The sequence below is a fragment of the Nipponia nippon genome, unplaced genomic scaffold (genome assembly GCF_047370975.1).
Source record: "Nipponia nippon isolate SJK-2023a ecotype South Korea unplaced genomic scaffold, ASM4737097v1 scaffold_1, whole genome shotgun sequence".
Classification (NCBI taxonomy): Eukaryota; Metazoa; Chordata; class Aves; order Pelecaniformes; family Threskiornithidae; genus Nipponia; species Nipponia nippon.
In genome coordinates, this window is record NW_028262290.1 from 108,840,102 (window position 1) to 108,858,735 (window position 18,634).

At 39.8% G+C, this 18,634-nt stretch overlaps 1 protein-coding gene across 12 annotated transcripts in view; it reads left to right on the top strand.

Annotated features, from left to right (window-relative positions):
* TPK1 (thiamin pyrophosphokinase 1) overlaps positions 1-18,634 on the top strand; it is a 306,307-nt gene that overhangs the window by 112,814 nt on the left and 174,859 nt on the right. For all 12 annotated transcript variants that reach the window (XR_015706569.1, XR_015706568.1, XR_015706576.1 and 9 more), the window contains one exon: positions 1,124-1,193. Coding sequence is in view for 8 of the 12 variants with exons in the window: in XM_087766426.1 (XP_087622552.1) it covers positions 1,124-1,193 (70 nt within the window). In the remaining 4 variants the exon portion in view is untranslated. The remainder of the gene's footprint in view (positions 1-1,123; positions 1,194-18,634) is intronic.

An 18,634-nucleotide genomic window follows, 5' to 3' on the forward strand; every position in this document is an offset into this window, starting at 1 on the left:
GTCTCTCCTCTTTTTTCCCTTTCCCCTCTTCCCCCCGATCCTCTTGACTTTCAGCCCTCTCAGGTCTACCAGACGGTCTCTCTTTGCCTGCAGACCTGGAAGGAATGCTCTGCTCTAGTGTAGAAGTGACAGCTTCTTTTATCTTGCGTGCTGTGGTTATCTGACTTGTGCATCTTGGAGCAAAACTGATAAAGACTGCTAAGACAAGATGGTCATTTTCAATCTTTAATAGCTTATCATATTTAAAAGATCTCATGAAAGAACTGTGTATTAGTTAAATGATGATTATTAGGGATGCTTATGAATAAAATATACCAATTTATATCTGATTTTGTAATAGTAGTGTTAGACTTTTCTCTTTTCTCTGACTTAAGTCTATATAAACAAAAGGATCAAAAGAGAACAGCATGTCTGTGCTTGTTTAAATCAATTGAAATGACTGGTGTGTGCCCTTTGCCGTCCTCAAGTTATGTGGAAGCACTGGAAATTATTGAGATTTTATTCCTTTTGTACCCGGAACGTTCAAGATTTCAAGCCAAGACCTAACCCACCTGCTTTATATCAGATGATTCGAACAGTCTGTGGAGGAACTGTAGTACAGTTATCACTTTTGTGTCATAGGAGAGGAAAAAAGAGAAAACAGGTATTGTCATGCCTAACTATTCCCCCCCAGTTTTTATGCAGGTCATTATAGAGCCCCCATTGTGAACTTTTTGCCTGGGTGAGAAGATTGTTAGGTTTAAGGTGCAAGTTCCCACTTATTTAGACAAGTACATGCCCATACATGGAGGATGGGCCCTTTTCAGGTTTTGACTATTTGCCCCCCCATGTAGTTTCAGCTGACTGGGCAGTAGGTTAGGGTAGATAGAAATAAGCTATTTGGAAAGTACAGTGGCACAGACAGGTGAAGATTGGCACTAGTCTGATAAAACCGGTTCAAATGTCTGTTTAGAGAAACAAGGGAAATAGTCAAGTATGGGAAGCTAAAAGCCATATGAGATCTCAAGTTTGTTCCCTGCTCTGCAATGAATGAGTTTACACAGAAATGTCAGTAATGGAGTAACTGGTCGTGTGTTTTTGTTTATAATGCCAATACGTTGATGTTCTGTTTCTTCACTTGCAGCTGCACTGAGAGCTTGTGCTGATGGAGGTGCCAATCGTCTCTATCACGTCACAGAAGGAAGCCAGGACAGGTACGTTAACAACAAACTTGAAGTCATCTCTTCTCAATGAAAGTAAAATATGGAGGAATGGGATCTGTTCAGTTACTGAAGTAACTGCCTGCCCGGTGCATGGTACTTAAACGACCTGTGGCAGGTAGTATAATATTTTTTCCACATTATCTTTAATTTTTATTCCCAGCTACAATTTTTAAAAACACACAGGTAACCTGAAATACCTTTTTTCCTTAAGCCCATTGGTCTTTTTTCCTCTTGAAAGCTTTGCTCTCAGTGTGTCTTATTTTATGCATCCGTCAGAGCTAGGCCTTTGATGCAGCCTCTGAAAAAACTTGCTGTGCCCCCAGCAAGGGTTGACTAGAGGAACATCTGATGCCTCACACCAGGAGCTGAAACAAAGTACGTCCTCTTCGTTCTTCTTGTGAGGCCTTAGAGGAAACGTGTTTGCTTTGTGAAGGGAGATGGGTAATAAAATAGGAAGTCTACTTTTCTTTCTGAATTATTTCTAAATTAACGTCAGGGCATCATACACGACCAAAGGCAAGTACAGAGATTATCTATAAATCTATGTGCTAGGTGAGGAAATGTGACTGAAAGGAGAATATGTTCTTGTTTTCTGTAATGGCATTTAAAATTGTAAAATATCCCAGGTTTCTGCCCCAGAAGTGTTGAGCTGGAGTTGTGATGCAAAATATTGCATTCAAGTGGTTTCTCATTTTTGTAGTGAAACCATGGAACACTCTAATCTGAGGTTATTAAGGATCCTTTGTGCTCGTCTTTAGGATTTTCAGCTGTTTTAAGCGAGAATTCATAAATAAATAGTTTAATAAAAGCAAATAAATGAATAAAGCTGACTCTTGGGGCAAGTGAATGAGACAGGTATTTGGTAGCACTTACAAACTTATGAATAATTGTGGTCATACAGCGCAATCTGATACATATTTTGTTTTTCATCTCATGGCAAGCATATGATGGAGGCCAGGGAAAGCTCAGCTTCCTCCTGTCCTTCAAATTAAAGACCAGAGTTGGAGAGGAAGACTGTAAAGTAAAAGTTAACTTAAAATTTCTTCCTTTGTCACCTGTGAGAAGTTTGATGGCTGAGATCTACAACTGCTAAAACCAAGACTGGAGTCTGTCAAGCACTATTAACTGTTGTAGAAGTATTCCTTCTATAATCTTCTATTTCTCTTCTAGTAGTTTATCACAGAGCCATGCACAACTTAGTCTTGAATTCAAACAGAAATCTGACTTGCAGCAAGCAGTTCTCTTTGATAGTGGTGATGCTTTCCAAAGAACAACATTTTAGAGCTTTTATTTTACCTTCTCCTGTAACCCATTCACCTCTTCTGCACACCTTTATGTTCGTATTAAATAAATATAATTCAGGGGAAAATGGATGATTATACTTTGACTGAGTAGTTCTTTCAGTCCTACATACTTGGCCCTTGGAGTATTCTTTTTCTCTATCTTTCTTCTTCTCATCTTAATTGCTTTGGGTAGGTATATTTTACCTTCAAAGTGATTCTTTTTGAAACAAAAAAAAGCCTGCATAATTTTGATTTTTGTCTTTAAAGAAATCATTCTGCTGGAAATAAATATTCATTTACTTCTCTGAAGTATTTTCCCTTAAATTCCCTGTCCAATGTTATTGAAGAGCTATCTGTTCAAACGCTACTGACATGCTAATCATTTTTTTAATGCTGTCTTAACCTTCTGTTTAAAACTCTATTTTATTCAAAGCCCTGATATCTAATTGTGTTGCATCAAAACCTGAAAACTATAGTCCTTTAATTCTAGAGAGATTATTATCTCCATATATTTTAGAATGGGAATAAATTATAACATTCTGGAAAAAAGACAGCGTGCAATATGGGGCCTTTGTAGGGGTGTCTTCCTTTGGAGATAAGTGAAGTAGCTGTTGCTATTTTGAAGGGTCCATTTCTGAATCCTAGAAAAATAGAGGGCTAAAATGACCTCAAGAGGTCCATCCTTTCCTTCTGCTTTAAGGTGAAGATAAACCTATCTGTTCTGTTCCTGATGCATGCCTAGTTAGCTGGTTCTTAAAAATCTTCAAGTGGGAGTATCTGTCCCCATCTTCCCCCCTCCTCCCCCCCTCTGTTTTAGGCTAAAATATGCCCAGCTTGTCTGGTCTGTCTTTATTGGTCATCTTTTCTTATTGCTCTTGCTGGCCTCTCTTCACTTACTCCATATCCATCTTAAAGTGCTGTGGCTGAAGCTAGGCAAGATGCTCTGCAGGAGACTTCCCTAGTGTTGAACAATTCTTTAACTTGCTTCTCATGTTAAGTCGGCCTATGCTGTTGAATGAAAAGCAGCAAGGGCCCCCCATTTCCCGCCTCCGTCCGTTTCCTCTTTTCTCCATCGGTGTCTTGACTTGTTTCTGTGCTTGCGTGGTTCACCTATTCCTGCCAAGCAAAGGAAGTTCTCACCTTCCTTTCTAGAACACTGCGCGGGCTGGCTTAGCAATGTGACTTCAGGGCATGAGGTTAATGTGTGTAAGATGTTATATGTCTTCATCTGTGTTTGTGGTGTCATTTTTATGGTGTTTGGTTGGTTTTCCCATAAGTTTCTTTAAAAACTGGCTCAGCAAATCTGAATTGCAATTATTCTTGTTTAAACACAAACAAACTGACCCAAGAAAACCTTCATTTTTGTAACTACTAATGAGGAGAAATCATGCTGGTTTTTTTCAATGATGTGTTAAAACAAATTACCTTCTAGAGCAGGAGGGGTAGGAAGAGTAACCAAAAGGGCAGGATAACTTTTCCTTAGAGAGGCCTGTCCTTGGGAGCTGTCAGTGTTGGGGACAGAGGAAAGGCAGGAGGGAAGAAGGGATGGACTCCCATGCTCTGTTGCTTTTCTCTGTCTGGCTCTACAGGCCAGAAAGGTTATTTTGCTTAGACTATGTTTTTTTTCTTTGTTCCCACTTAGAAATAAGGATTACTGCTAAACCTTTCTTGATTGCTAAACAGTTGCAGCTAATCAGAGTTAAAGGTGAGTTACTGATCTTTATGGGTTTTTTGCTCTGCCTTATTCTGTCTGCCTTGCCTATCCTGTTGTGTATTTTCTTGAATCACTACGAAGCAGTTATCCACTTCAGAGTTAGGTTGTTGCTTATCTGTATCACACTACAGCAACTTCTTACTCAACACTTTCTGATTAAATCTTAAGGCATCGATTAACCTGTGTGTCACTGGCTTTGGGGTATATGAAGGTGAAGATGCATCGAAAACTATCATTGTATTGGCACCTGTAAAAACAATCATTAGGACTTGTGTCTCAGATGCTATTTTCCAGAGAGATGTCAAATCCATCGTGTACTCAGGTTTTGCAACATTAAGAGCTTCATGTCAAAGAGGGGAGCGGTGGGCTCTGTAAGAAGGATAATCCTATCATAAAAAATACTGGCTTTCTGGGGTTCTGTTCAGTATTTCAGTACATCAGACTTGCTATATGACATGAGGTGGATTGCTTACAATCACTAAGAGCATCACTTTCGCTATACATCCAGTTTCTTTCTGTGAACTGCATAAAGTATGAGAGTAGCAGTGAAACTGAAAAATGGTTGTGTATTTTGATGTAGCATTTTCTACATACGAAACATATATGACGCGAACTTAGGTGATGCACGAAAATGCAGTTGCTACTATATAATTCTTCTCTGAACTGGGCATGCGGGGAGGCAGTTCCAAGAAGCTCTACGTGTGCGTGTGAACATTAGGAACAAATTGTGTAAACACGTCCAGTTGATGTAGCTGCTAAATTTCAAGCACGGACCTCAAAAAGTCTTTTTAGAACCAACTCATATTCAGGAATACAGATCGCTACATAAAGCTTGTCTTTTAGTGACACCTCTCCCGCCCCCCCCCCCCCCCGCCAAGGATTTAAATAAGCCATCTAGTGAGAATGAATCAAGGGTATTGGTTTGGTTGTACAAGGTGACGTTACTTCCTTAACTTGGATTTAACAAATTCTTCTATGTCCTAGGCTTTGTGTTTAAAAGCTAAAGTGGAAAATAGAAGTCTTAATTGTACAGCTTTTACAGCTTACATTTACTGAGTTTTGTACTTGCAAGTATCAATGAATGAATTTAGACATATCACAAACTTTTCAATGCTGGCTACTCCTGAGAACTTTTTTGTCCTTCGCATACCTGGAAAGAGTTTCCAGGATTAGCTGCTCCAACACCTTCCCAGGGATTGAGATGAGGCTGAGCAGCCTGTAGTTCTCTGAGTCCTCCTTGCCCTTCTTGAAGACAGGAGTGACATTTGCTTTTGTCCAGTCTTCAGGCACTTCTGCCAGTTGCCATGACTGATCAAAGATTATCAAGAGTGGCCTTGCGATGGCATCAGCCAGCTCCTTCAGCACCCATGTGTGCATCCCATCTGGGTGCATGGACTTATCTATGTCCGTTTTGCTTACGTATTCCCTGACCTGATCCTCTTCCACTGAGGAAACATTTTCCTTGCTCCAGTCTTTCCTCCTGGTCTCTAATGCCAGGGATTCCTGAAGGCTGGTCTTGCTAGTAAAGACTGAGGTAAAGGTGGTGTTTGGTACCTCAGCCTTTTCCATGTTCTGTATAAGCAGGTCCCCTGTCTCGTTAAGCAATGGGCCCACATTTTTCCTAGTCTTCCTTTTGTCACCTTATAGAAGCCCTTCATGTTGTCATTGACATCCCTGGCCAGATTCAATTCCATTTGGGCTTTAGCTTACCCAGTTTCATCCATCCGCAGGCAGAGCTCCATGCACTCCAGCTGCTCTCTCACAGAAAGGGCAGCACCCCCTCCTTATCTTCCCAGCCTGTCTTTCCTAAAGAGCCTGCATCCTCTCATTGCAGCACTTCACCCATGTTTCCGTGATCCCAAAAAGATTGTAGCTCTGCAACTGCACACAGATCTCTAACTCATCATGCTGCATGCATTCTCCAGGGCTTTATTTTGCCTCAAAAGTTTGAAAAGGAAACAATAGGCTTAACCTTTGAATAGGAAGACTAAGCTAGTGTAACTTCCATGAGGAAAAATAGCCGCACATTTGCTTGCGTGAAAGGTGGAAAGATAACTCATAGTGGAATTGTCTGTTTATTTTGATGGCTTCATGTGTGCGTTTTGGCAATTAGTGAGGGTTAGTAGTGCCAGTTCACCAGCCGTTCTTTCTTCCGTTTGTTGGCTAGTTCAGTTAGCTATTTATAACTTACACGGAATTTGCCTAATCTTAGAAACCACTGTCTCCATTGTCAAGATCATAAAAAAAGAAACAGTGGGGCAACAGCTAGCAATACCCATATGTAAAATGAGATCTTTAATCTTGTTTCCTGAATAACCTTTTACTCATGGAAAAGTGGGTCCCTAATAGGATTATAGAGTGAGAAATTCATATATACTTCACTGTGTTCCATATTGGATTAGAAATGGGGTACTTATGAAGGTAATTAGCCATTGATGTAGCTTAATGTAGGGTTGAGAGGAATTCTTTGCTTGAACTCTTCAGATTAAACTGCATATTGTTTTTAAGCTATCTTATATTCAGGCAAAATTTAGGGCACTGATGCAGAAAACATTGAATGAGATTTTCTGAGTGTAGAGTTATACTAGAAGAGTACAATGGTCTTTTCTTGTCTTTAAAATCTATTCATTGTATGTTTTGGGGAGGATGTGAGATAGATTTACGTGTGAAGTTTTTGCTTTATTAATGTTGATAGAAAGATATGTTTCAGTAATGTTTAAAAAAAAAAAACTGGCCTCTGAAACTGTGAGGTCAACACTATTTGAAATGTCTTTCCCTTTGCTGCTGGTGGCGAAGAGCTCTTTAAATTGAGGGATTACAGTCTGAAAGCCAAGAAAGTTGAAAGCTGAGGCAGTGCTTTATTTGTCAAATGGCTTAAGGAAATCTTTTACATCAGACATTTTCGCCTGACCTAGAAAATGTAGCAGTGTTTAAAGATCAAAATCAGGATCTTCAGTTTATCCTAATAAATTCTGCAGGAGTCTTCAGAAAACCCATCCCTATCCACAGTCTGCTCATTTAGGAAATACCTGACTTGGGATCCATTTTTAAATCCTAGCTTACTTTAGAAAACTGCCAGGCATCAACAAATTTAAAAAAAACAAAGCAACTTAACTCTCAGTGTTTGGAAAGATGAGTCCATTTGGAGTTACATAATGTGTTTGTTTCAAGTAGGCAGATGAGAAATTCTCAAGATACATTAAGATCATCTAGGTTTTGGCTTTATTTATATCTTCAATTTAATTACTTTCACTTGATTACATTTTCAAATACTTTTTTATTCCAGTAGCTGTACACTGTAAATATAATTCAAAGTTTATTTCACAAACAACGAAGAGTTGACATATCAAGAGTTGAATATCAAGAGATACTCATAGACTCAGTCCTCAAATTAAACCAAGATTAGCTTCCTGTATTGGGAAGTGTTTCCTGAAAGTACTAGGACAATAACATCATTAAGGCATATCAGGCTTATTGGGTCTCTGAGTCAAATCCTCACAGAAATGATGAGAGGTGAAAATCACTGGTGCTTTTTTTTACTGCTGGGTTCCTCTTCATATTAAACAACAGTGTAAAGCCAGACCAGGAGTATGTATTCTTCTGGAGTTATTGACTAAGTCACTGTAGTGCTTTATTTCTATTCAGCTAGTCATCAGATGCTATAAAGGTAAAAATCTTGGATTTACATAGCCATAGTTTGGATTCACTTGAGAATTTTAGGAGGGGCAGAAGTACCGTGTTTTGCAAATCACGCAAAGTAGACATATATTTTGAGGGAGACACCAGCAACCAGCTGTAAAAGCTGTTTTACAGCTAGGTTTACTTGGAGGTGCTTCTAATTGTAGTTAGTATTATATTCCATAAGCCATAACAGAAAATAGACAAGGGCTTTTCCACCATCCCCTCAACCTGAAAATCAGACACCAGATTATCATCTGATTTATTAAAAAAAAAAAAAAAAAAAATATTGGCACACAGGCTTATAAATATTAGCAGAATTTAGTTGAGATTAAGTTATTCTTTATGTTGAATTTGTTGCTTTTGCTAGTCAAGATGGAAATTGTAGAATAATAATAATATTTATAACTAATAATGATGGGAGGTGACAGTGCTGCCCATTGTTGTGACTCCTGAAAGTTAGACCTCTATTAGAAAGAAGGCTTAGTCTCATCATACTGCTATGAAATGGCTGGCTTTTCATCCCTGATGTACGTGTGTGTACACGGATGCATGCATGCCTTGTTTCTTTTATTGCAGGAGATGCTGAAAGTAAGTCATTGCCTTAGTACAGGACCATGCTTTCTTTACAGGAGAAGAAGAAAAAAGAAAAGCACTCCTAGGCAGAACTTCTGGATATGATTCACAAGTGGCAGAGGTAGATGTACCAAGTTTCATCTAGAGTAAGAGTGAGAGTATTGTCTAGTGGTTAAAATGGAGAACTGGCAATCAAGACCTTTGGTTTGTTCCCAGTTTGCTCAAAATTATCAACTGAGTTAACAAATCATCTCAGATTCTCAGTCAGTCACCTTTAAAACGTGGGCAAATAGCCCCTAAGAAGGGCTAAGATGCTGTCCTTGTTCACACGGTCTCATCAGTTTCTGATATTTCCTTGTTAAAAGCTGAGCCTATGAAAGGGCTAGATATCATTCCTCCTGAAATCAGTATTTAATAAGGAATAGTAGGTCCTAGGCGGAGGCTGACTTGATCTCCATTGGCACTCCAAGTACCTGCACATTTTGGCATAAATCCACAGATTTTTTTTTTTTTTTTTGATGCCTCAAGACATTCAAAGATGGCATTAGGACCCTGCTGTTTTAGCCACATCAACAGACCTAAGTGTGAGACTTGGCTTGTCGGGAATGATCCTAATCTTGTTAACGAATAGATGGGAACGACCAGGACAAAAGTTTGTGGAGATGGAGTGATGAGCAAATATAAAATAGATGGAAAGTTCAGCACTGGCTGCCAGTGAGGTGCTCTGCCCATAAAACTGAGCTGTTCCAGTAAGAGCACTGTAAGCCAAGTTGTAATTGCCAACCAGGAAAATAAAGGGTCACGGTTTGTCCAGAACAGTAATTCTGGAAAAAAACAGGAAAAAAAGTGGCTGAGGAAAGGAGAATATAGGAACACTTTCAGTTAATCCCAGGTCTCTCAATCAGAGGGTTTGGATTGCTTCAGCTTCTTCTTTAAATAGCTGTATCTGTGCCCCTAGTGTACTGTAAGTAGAGGAATGTCATCTCCATCTGGGTGATTTCGGGCTTTATGACATGGTAAAAATCATTTATGGCCACCCCGATGCTAGAAGTTAGGACTTTGTAGTGATAAAATATCTGTGCATTGAGCCACCGCTGGAAAAAGCAGCTTGGAAAAGAGTCCTGAGCTGGCCTAAGAGCACTCTGCACTTTATAGTGTTTCGGTTCGGTGTGCCTAAGGAGTAATTCTCAGGATCCTGGGAAGGCTGGCTCTGTGTGTAGCGTTAGGGTGAAGAGTATGCCTGTGTTTCTTTTGGATCTCTGACTATCAATAGAAATGAAGGATTAGGCAGGCAATGCTTTCTTTTATGGAGCCATACTTTTTACAAGTGTTTGGGGCGGGCTGGGGGCTGGGAGTTTCCCTGTCTTTGAAACGAAGCAAAACTAGAAAGTTCTTACAAGCCTCAAACCAGGATGGGTCTTTGCTGCAATAGTACTTGTCATTTAAAATGTAAAATATGAACTTTATATTAAACATGGCAAGAGCTATCTTAGATTTGAAAGCAGCTCTGTTAAGACTGAGCAGAATGCCAAGATCAGCATTTAATCCAGAAGCACAGAAATACCTGTGCTATCAATGCCTTAAAATGAATGTTAATAAATGACCTTAAAGTTGGCTCATCTGCACTGTTGCCCTTCAGAGACTTAGGGAAGGGTTCCTAGTGCTATAGCACCTGTTCACTTTTTTTGGCTATTTTTTTTGATGGTCGAGAAAATTCCTGGAGAGACAGTTCCTTCCAAGTGACTTCAAGTTACAGAATATTACATAATGGGACTGAACACAAGTAACACCTGTAGATAAATTATTCAGATGAGTTTTTGCTGTCTCTGAAATGCTCTTTCAGTAAACTTATTAGTGATTGTTGGAGCGTAGACATATTCTGGATGTTTATTTCTTGGTTTTCTTTCCTATTCTCTTTCTTCAGTAGACTCTGCTCTCTTTTTATAAATATGTGAAAACCAGAAGTTCTGACTTTTAACAATTTGCATTCAAATGGGCACCTTTATTTTGAGAACAGATGATTGTATACTTCAAATCTGTTTAAATTAGTGTTAGTGAAGCCAGTAGCTTGTGAATGGGGGACTTTATGCATTATAGAATATAGTGAGAAGTAAAACTTTAAAATATAAAACCATTTGTCTTTAATCTATTTTTCCTAGTTCTTCTGCTAAGATTTGTTTTTAAATGTAATTGTATTCCAAGAGTGTTTCCATTTTACAAATGGACTCTTTCAGCTTTTCATTTTAAAATGTTTTGTGCCACAATTGTTTTCACAGAAAATGCTATCAAGAGCAAGGAACTGTGTTCTCAAACTGTGATCAAGGCTACTTATTACAGTTGATAATTGAGACTAGTTAATAAATTAACTATTTAGGGCCAGGTGGTAAGTACTCTGTGCCTCTTCTGACGAGGACAAGACATGGAGCAAAAACTGCAGAACCAGTTGCAAAGCCATCCACATGAAGGGCTGAGCATCAATTAATCAGTGGGATTAGGTAAGGCTGCCAGGCAGCTCTGCAAATTCCGTAACTGAAGACACGAGGATTAATCCTCAGTAAAAAGTTAGAGCCCTGAGACATCACAGAGCCAGTTTTGTTCTGCTACCGGAAATAATTTGCTCAGGCATATGGATAATGTGTACAGTGGAACCTCCAAAGCTGCTCTTGGATACATTTATATTCAGAGAAACTCAATCTTCTCCTTCATATAAAAATCACACTCCTGGGTGTGCACACTCCTCTGCAAGCAACATGCTGCCTGTCTTATTTGTGTACCAGGCTGAGCTTTATTTTGCAAAATGGGGGAGAAAAAGTCTTCTAATGCCTTGATTGAGCTGTATTTTTAAAAAAAGAGATAATTTGCTGTCTCTGTCTTGCATGCAGACTTTATTTTTAAGAAGTTTTGGCAATGTACCTGAAAACCATAGAGAATGTCAATTATAGAGAAATGTAGAGAATTCTGAGTTTTGAGCAAGGGAAGAAAGGTCTTTTTGGATAACAAGTGAAAAAACGGGGCAGTGATGTTGAAAGATAGTCAAAAGGCAGTTGGAAATGGCATAAGCTGTACAGAAGTATCTTGCCTTACTGATCCCAAATAATTGAGCAGAATCATGTCTGATCGTGTGGTGGGATGTGAAACTGCATCCAAGGTTACAGAGTGTCTTAAAATAAATGGAGATGCATGAAGGTCCACTGGCGTTGTCTTATGATGCTTCTCTACCTGAGTGGGACGTTCCATACAAGCAAGTCTAGAGTCTCTCTGCAAACTGGTTTTGGTGTCTCTGCAGAACTCTGGACCAGTATCAGCACATCATTCAGCTCTGGCTCATTAGCCCAACTAAGAAATTGAGAGTGTTTGGGCCGAAACATGCACTAAGGTAGTAGGATGGTTTCTGATACCAGAGTGAGTTTTTTCTGTATGCCGTAGGCAATGCCTTTACTTGCAAATATTTTCCATCTCACTTATCTTTTTGTAAGCACTTGTGGACATATAAGCACCTCAAGAACAGGTTAGGACTGCAGAGATACGCCTAGAAGAATGAACTTTAGAGAGATGAGAGAAGAGAGCAGTAGATGAAGGGCTAGATAACAATTTCAGAATACCACCAAAATACCTGTCTGATCATAAACACATTCAGAATAAACATACATCTGTCCTGCAGTAATTCTTTTTAGCTCAAATAGGTACATATGCATGTACTGTATAAAGAAAGTACTGAAATGGGCTAAGGAAGAGATGCATTCAAGTAAAAAGCTCCCAGCTTTTATTTGGTTTGGACTGATGTCCTGGTTTATTCCTCTGAGTAGCACTGAATGTTGAACTAAATTGACTGCAAAATAAAAAAGGTCAAACAAATAATACTTGAGAGTGAATACAGCTCACCATGGTTGAAATTTATGTTTTGTTCTAGACAGAGAAAAAGCAAACCAAAACTGACCAGTGACTGACTCTGCAGGTACACTACACGCAGATTCTGGTAGAAATTAGGTTTTGGTTTTGTTTGGGTTTTTGGTGAATGAGGGAAAACTAAGATTCCATGCAACTTCAGGAGAGTTTTTAACACAGTTGTTTGGGTTTTTTTTTTCCTTTTTAGTGTTACTTAGTTTTTCTTCTTTAATGTCACAGCATAGGAATAGATAAGGCCTGTGCTTGCCAAATAGGGTACCAGATCACCTTTTGTACAGATTCAGGATCTTCTATTGACTTAATTGGGAAGGGATTAAGCTCTAGATGTCTAAGCAATTACACCCTCTCCATACATTGCCCTAAATTCTTGCAGTATAATTAATGCTTTATGTGATGCATCACTTCTCCGCAGTGATAGCAAGCAGGGAAACTGCCATGGCTGGAGCTAATGTTTTCAGCAACCTAGTACTGTTCCAACAGCCTGTGAAATGGATGGAGCAAGAGTGAGACACTCGCTGCTACTTTGTCAGTAACCGGGTCCTCCAGAAACTGGGCCATAATCCATTTTTATCCCTTGTGCTTTTCAAAAAAAAAAAAAGAAAAACAAACAAACATTTTAGCTGTGTAAATAGTATTTTGAGCATCTATTACTCTGATTTCAGATTCGAAGCAAGCATTGGCAATAGTGGGAAATTATTACTGCTTACTATATTTCGAAGTACTTTGTGGTGCCCACACAGTGATCAAAATATTTAGCATAGTCTTTGGAAGCAGTAACACCAGGAATGAAATTCATCCTGTAGCAATAAATTGTTCTTGGACTAGTAACTTTTGAGGGATATCCCACCTACACAAGCTGCTTGACTCTCAAACTGCCTGGCTTTCCCTGATTGTTAAGAAATTCCATCCGGAGTAAGTTTTATTTGATATAAAGCTGAGTGGCCCATTCAAGGTATCCACGCCATGTGGCTAATGGGAATGTGTAGAGATGTTTTGGATCAGAGAGAGCACACATGTGCATGCAGTTTGCTCCGTAGTTCCTTCATTGTGTCTTTGAGCACCTTGATCACTATGTAAAAGGTGTCTGGCACGTGAAAAAGAACTGAAGGAGGAAATAATCTTATAGCTGTTCCCCTTCATTTATTCATTATAAGCATTATGGATAAAGAAGAGTGACTGTCTAACTGAAGGCAGTATTAGGGATTTGCAGCTTGAGACTGGATTATCCCATTACTGTGGAGAGAGCTAATAGGATGCCAGTCAAGAAGACTGATAAGGATCAGCGGGTTAGAAAAGGTGTATTTTTAGAGTCCCTGATGTACGAAACAATGACACAGTGGGTAGCAATGGCGGTGGATAAAAGGCTGCGCTGTTGGACTGCCTCTGTCTTTTTCTTCAGCACAAAAGAGATACTGGTGTCTGGTGTTCAGGTGTAGCTCAAAATATTTAGTATGAGTGTAGCAGGGGTTTTAGGTTGGCTTTTTTTTTTTTTTTTTTAGCACGTGCATGGGTAGTGGAGTGATTTTTTAGGTGTTTTTTCCTGCAGTTGGTGTGTGTTGAAGTCCAATGACATGGTTCAGCACGCTGGTCAGCCAGCTGTGGGCCAGAGCGTTGAGAGCAGTGCCTGCGGTTGTCATCTCCTCTGCGCAGAAGTGGAGTTGCTCTGCACGGGCTTGAAATCCTATGGTCTTCACGCACTGATGCAACAGAACTGTGAATATCTCTGTTTCTTTGTCAGCAGGGCTTTTACCTCGGTGTTTAGGAGAGCTAAACAGGTTAGGTGACAGTTGGCACAGGCATAATCTAAAAAAAAGGCAGAAATTGGAAGGGAAGGAAAAAAACAGGGTACGAGGAAAAGGATGGGAAGGGAGTGAAAATGTTTTTGATACTAAAGCTGAAAAGGAGAAAAGTCTCTGGAATAAACTAGGCTAATAACTCCAGTGGAGCAACCGTTAATTCTGTCGCAAGAAAGAAAAGGGGGCTCTATAGTAGTAAAGACAAAAGTGTGATTTGCCTCTGCAAGTTCCAGCAGTATCTGTGGGAGGATTGACGTTTTCTAATTTTATAAGCTGCAGCAGGCATGTTAAATGGTGGTGACAGATCAGATTGGAATTGTGTGCATTAAGGTATTTTGAGTGGTGAGAGAAAGACAGACTGTCCCAAAAATACAACTGAAAAAGGAGTCAGTAAACAATTCAGTGCCATTTTTTTTGTTAAAACATCATCTGTGAGGTTTGACAACAAATGCTTTTAATTAAGAAAGTGACAGATGTGGGTGTCAATATCTCTTCTTTCTGATGCTTTTAATTTTAGGAAAAAAGAAAACTGTGCATAAGGTGATTTTGGGGTATTTTTGTGCAGGGGGGAATTGGGTGAGGAGCATGCATGGATTGATGGGGGTGTTAGCTCTCGGAGGGAATTCTCAGGATGATGAAGAATCCGTTTTGAAGAGTTAACATTGCTAGCAAGTGAGTTACTGAACCCGTGCCCACTCTGCAAGCATCCACTCTGATTGGCACCGAGGGGCCAACACTGATCCATCATTCAAAGCTTTGCAGCAAAGCAATGAAAGCAACTGCACAGGCTGTGGTTCTGCCTCTCATCTTGTGAAAAGGTTACTGCTCTCTGATTTCCTTTTAGAGTCAAAGCATTTCAAATTGAACAGCAATTTCTGACAAAGACGGGAGCTGGAACTGTGCTACGCTGTCATTGGGCTTGGTGGGACACTTAAGCTTCTGCCGGCTTAAACAAATAGGAGTTATATGGGCGAATCCCGCCTCGTTTCCTTACGCCCTCTTCTCTGCCCCACAGTGAAAGTAATAGGGAAGAGCGTCCATGATCACGTTTACTGTAATGAGCCTGTCCTCTGGGGAAAATCTTGTGGCATCTTTCAACATGAATCTTGTATAGATGTATGATTCTAATTGGTGTGCTCTAGCTCTTGTTCATTAAGTGACCACACGCAGGGTTCTCCTGTTTCGTGTGTTCCCCATAAAAAACAGTGCATTTCACTAAATCTCAGCATTAAAGGAAGTGTTTGCTGGCAGAGCAATATTCTAACAGCACGTTGCAAGTGTGCAGGAGGGTCCCAAGGTCACAAACTCCTTCCAGAGGTTAATTAAGTCTGAAAGAAAGGTATTCTGTTGTAATTAAATAGTAATGAATGAGAGGCCAGGCATATTTGGTGTATAATGCAGTACCACGAGGCAAAGCCAAAATCATCTGCAAATTTATTATTTTATTTCATATTCTATTATAAAATACCCTTGGGTGTCAGTGTAATTTTTATTCTCCAACTTGCCTATGACAGAAGGGGGATTAAGTGGTCAGCGCTGTCATGCATATATGTGATCGTAATACACCTCGGGAGTGGTTTCGAGAACTCTTAATAGCATTCCTGACATGCTGAAGAGGGCTTTCATCAGGAGGGTGATGGCTTCCCCGTTCTGCGGGATCTCATTTTTAATCAGAGTGGAAAGTGTTTTCTTTCCCACTTTCACACTGGAAAAGCCATAGCAAGTTTTGACTTCTTTCAGTAGCACGAGCAGAAATACAATCGTGTTCATGACCCTGTTTAAGAGCTCATCAAAATTTCCCTTTTAGTTCTTGTGCTTCTGGGGTTTAATATTTCAGCATGTTCAAGTGTATTAGGCAGGATCTTGGCACAGGGCCACAGACAAGTTGTCCATCCAAATGTAGATTTTTTTTGGTTTTTTTTTTTTTTTTCCCAGCCATCGTTGTAAATCAGCTGATTCAGATGTTCTTATACTGGCTTGCTCCACTCTGTTATCTCCGAAGAGTGAATGATTTTAGTGACTGAAAGTATTATAGGAATCTAGAGAACAAAAGCATGGGTTACCGGTAGGTTGTAGTTTTAATTCCTTACTTCTGTGTTTTAAAAGTAATTTTAATTGTTTTTTTTTTGTTGTTGTTTTTTTTTTTTTGTTTGTTTCAACTGAAAGCTGCATTTGTAAACTGTTTTTCCCACCTTGTGTAAGAAAGGGATGGGGAAACCTGCTCGTACCTATTCATTCTTGGGCTAGGCAAAGCATAGGCATGAAGCTAGGAACCTGCATTTTATAAAATTCTGTAAAAGCTGAGAATCCCTCTACCTTACATCAGCCCTTCCATGTACCGACATCAGCCAGGAGTGCAGCTGAAAAGAAACTGCTCTTCGATTCCACGGCCTGGCCTCTGGAAAAGCTGCATCGGCTCATTGATGCTGCAGCCTGCTCTTCTCGGGCCTTGGACCCGGCTGTGGTCCCACGGCTCTGGGAGGGGAGTCTGTGTTCACCACCTCCCTCTCTGTCACGGACCTAAGTAAGGGAGGTGGTGTTCTAGAAAATTAGAGAGCCGTGTTGCCAAAAACACTGGTGATGGGATCCCCAAAACCTGCTGTGATGTGAACCGTACCAGCCATTGCGACTTCAGAGACAGAGAGTAGGTGTGCCGCACCTAGAGTGCGCAGAGCTGAATTTGAAGGTGGGAATGGTCCAAAATCTTTGTGCCTTTTTATCAACATCTAAGTACAAATTTCTGTTTGTTACTAGCTGGCTGGCTTTAACTGGCTGGTACAGGCTTGTTTTGCATTTGAGCTTAAATAGAGATTTAACAATTTAAGATTTAGGTGGTGTTTTTGCTTACAATGAAATACAATCCTCTGTTAATCTTCAGGAGGACTATCCGTTTCTCTCTGATGACAATTTAAAAAGTCACTTCAGTGAGAGTTTTTCTGTCATTCCAGTAGCGTATAGGTCTCTTACCTCATTATCAGGCAGATGGGTCTATTCCTCCCAACTTTACACGTTTGTCAAAAACTTGTAAACCTATGAATTAATGACCTGCCAATATTAAAATGTGTGGGAAAAAGTATCTAGTAGTGAATTTCACACTGAAGAAATGGACCACACTGTCATCCAGAACTTCACTCTTCTATCAAATGACATCTCTAATCACAGTTACATTACATTATGTCACCTGTGGTGGCCTTCAGGCTACTCCTTGAGCGTCTCAATACCCACCAATTCAGAGTGGCTGATTCTCAGCTCCTCTGTGTCAAGGCATTTCCAAGGCATTTCCAAAGCATTTCCAATGCTGCATCCACTCAGAGTTCTCCACTCCCTTCTCGTACAGCGGGGGTATCAGACCTCTGAATGTCTTCCCTGAGGAACAACTAGTATCACTGTATATAAAGGGAATAGCTTTTAATAAGAGCTTATTGTTGCTTTTGTATTATTTATAGGTAGATCTGTGTCCTTAAGATCTATTTCTGATTCTATAAGAAAAGTTAATTAGTGTGTTGAAATGTAATAGAAGATTAAATGAAAGTGGTAATGACAGTAACAGACCTTAGTAGGATAGCAGTTAAGGGGTTTATAAATATTTTTTTAATCATAATTGTGAAGTTGATATGAGGGGTATTGTTAAAAATTTCTTATAGTAAGCAGGGCATCAACAGCATCAGGGTTTACATTAAAAGTTGGGGGTTTTTTTCAGCTACTCTACTTGATAGAAAATTACTTGTACAGAGCCCAAGATAGGGGCTCTTTGGACTATGCGGTACTTATCCAGAATGAGGAATTTTCTGTCTGAGAGTGTTTTTAACTCACATAGACAAAAGGAGGATTAGGGAGGGGGATAACCGGGAACAGAGAACTCTACAGTATCATGTGTACGTTTGTAATGTTTCTAATACCTCAGTCATGTGTGCAGTTTTTTCTGTGTATGCCATTTATGAATGAGCACTAAATCTATACATTTACCTGCCTGGATTTGGTATCTGTCAGGTAGGCAGTTATCTAAATGCTATCATTTGTGCTTTAAATACTAGTGACAGTAAACTAAATGCTGCAGACGCAAACTGGAGGGCTGGCTCAGGTTCTCTTGAAACCTTCCCTCCACAGTATGATTTCCTTGCTTTTGATGAAACGTTGATGATGACAGCCAGCTTAAGCAACATACAGTAGGAGTTTGGTAGATCGGTCCCAGCTACAGTCTGGGTATTGAAGACTTAATGGCCATAGTAGCACATACCTACTTGCTTTACTGAAAACACAGTGTAGCACCCCAGTTTGACTAATGGATTGGGGGAGGTGGCGGTAGGGGGACGTTTGTTTCTTGAACACAGTTAAGAATGTTATATCTGAAGCTAGTATTGTCCAGGAGACAAGCACAGCAGCACAGCAACCACTGCCATTGTAACTACCAGTCTCTGAGCTATTTTTAAGCTAGCTCGGATTTATATACACTTCAGTCAACCATATTCTCAGTGTGGC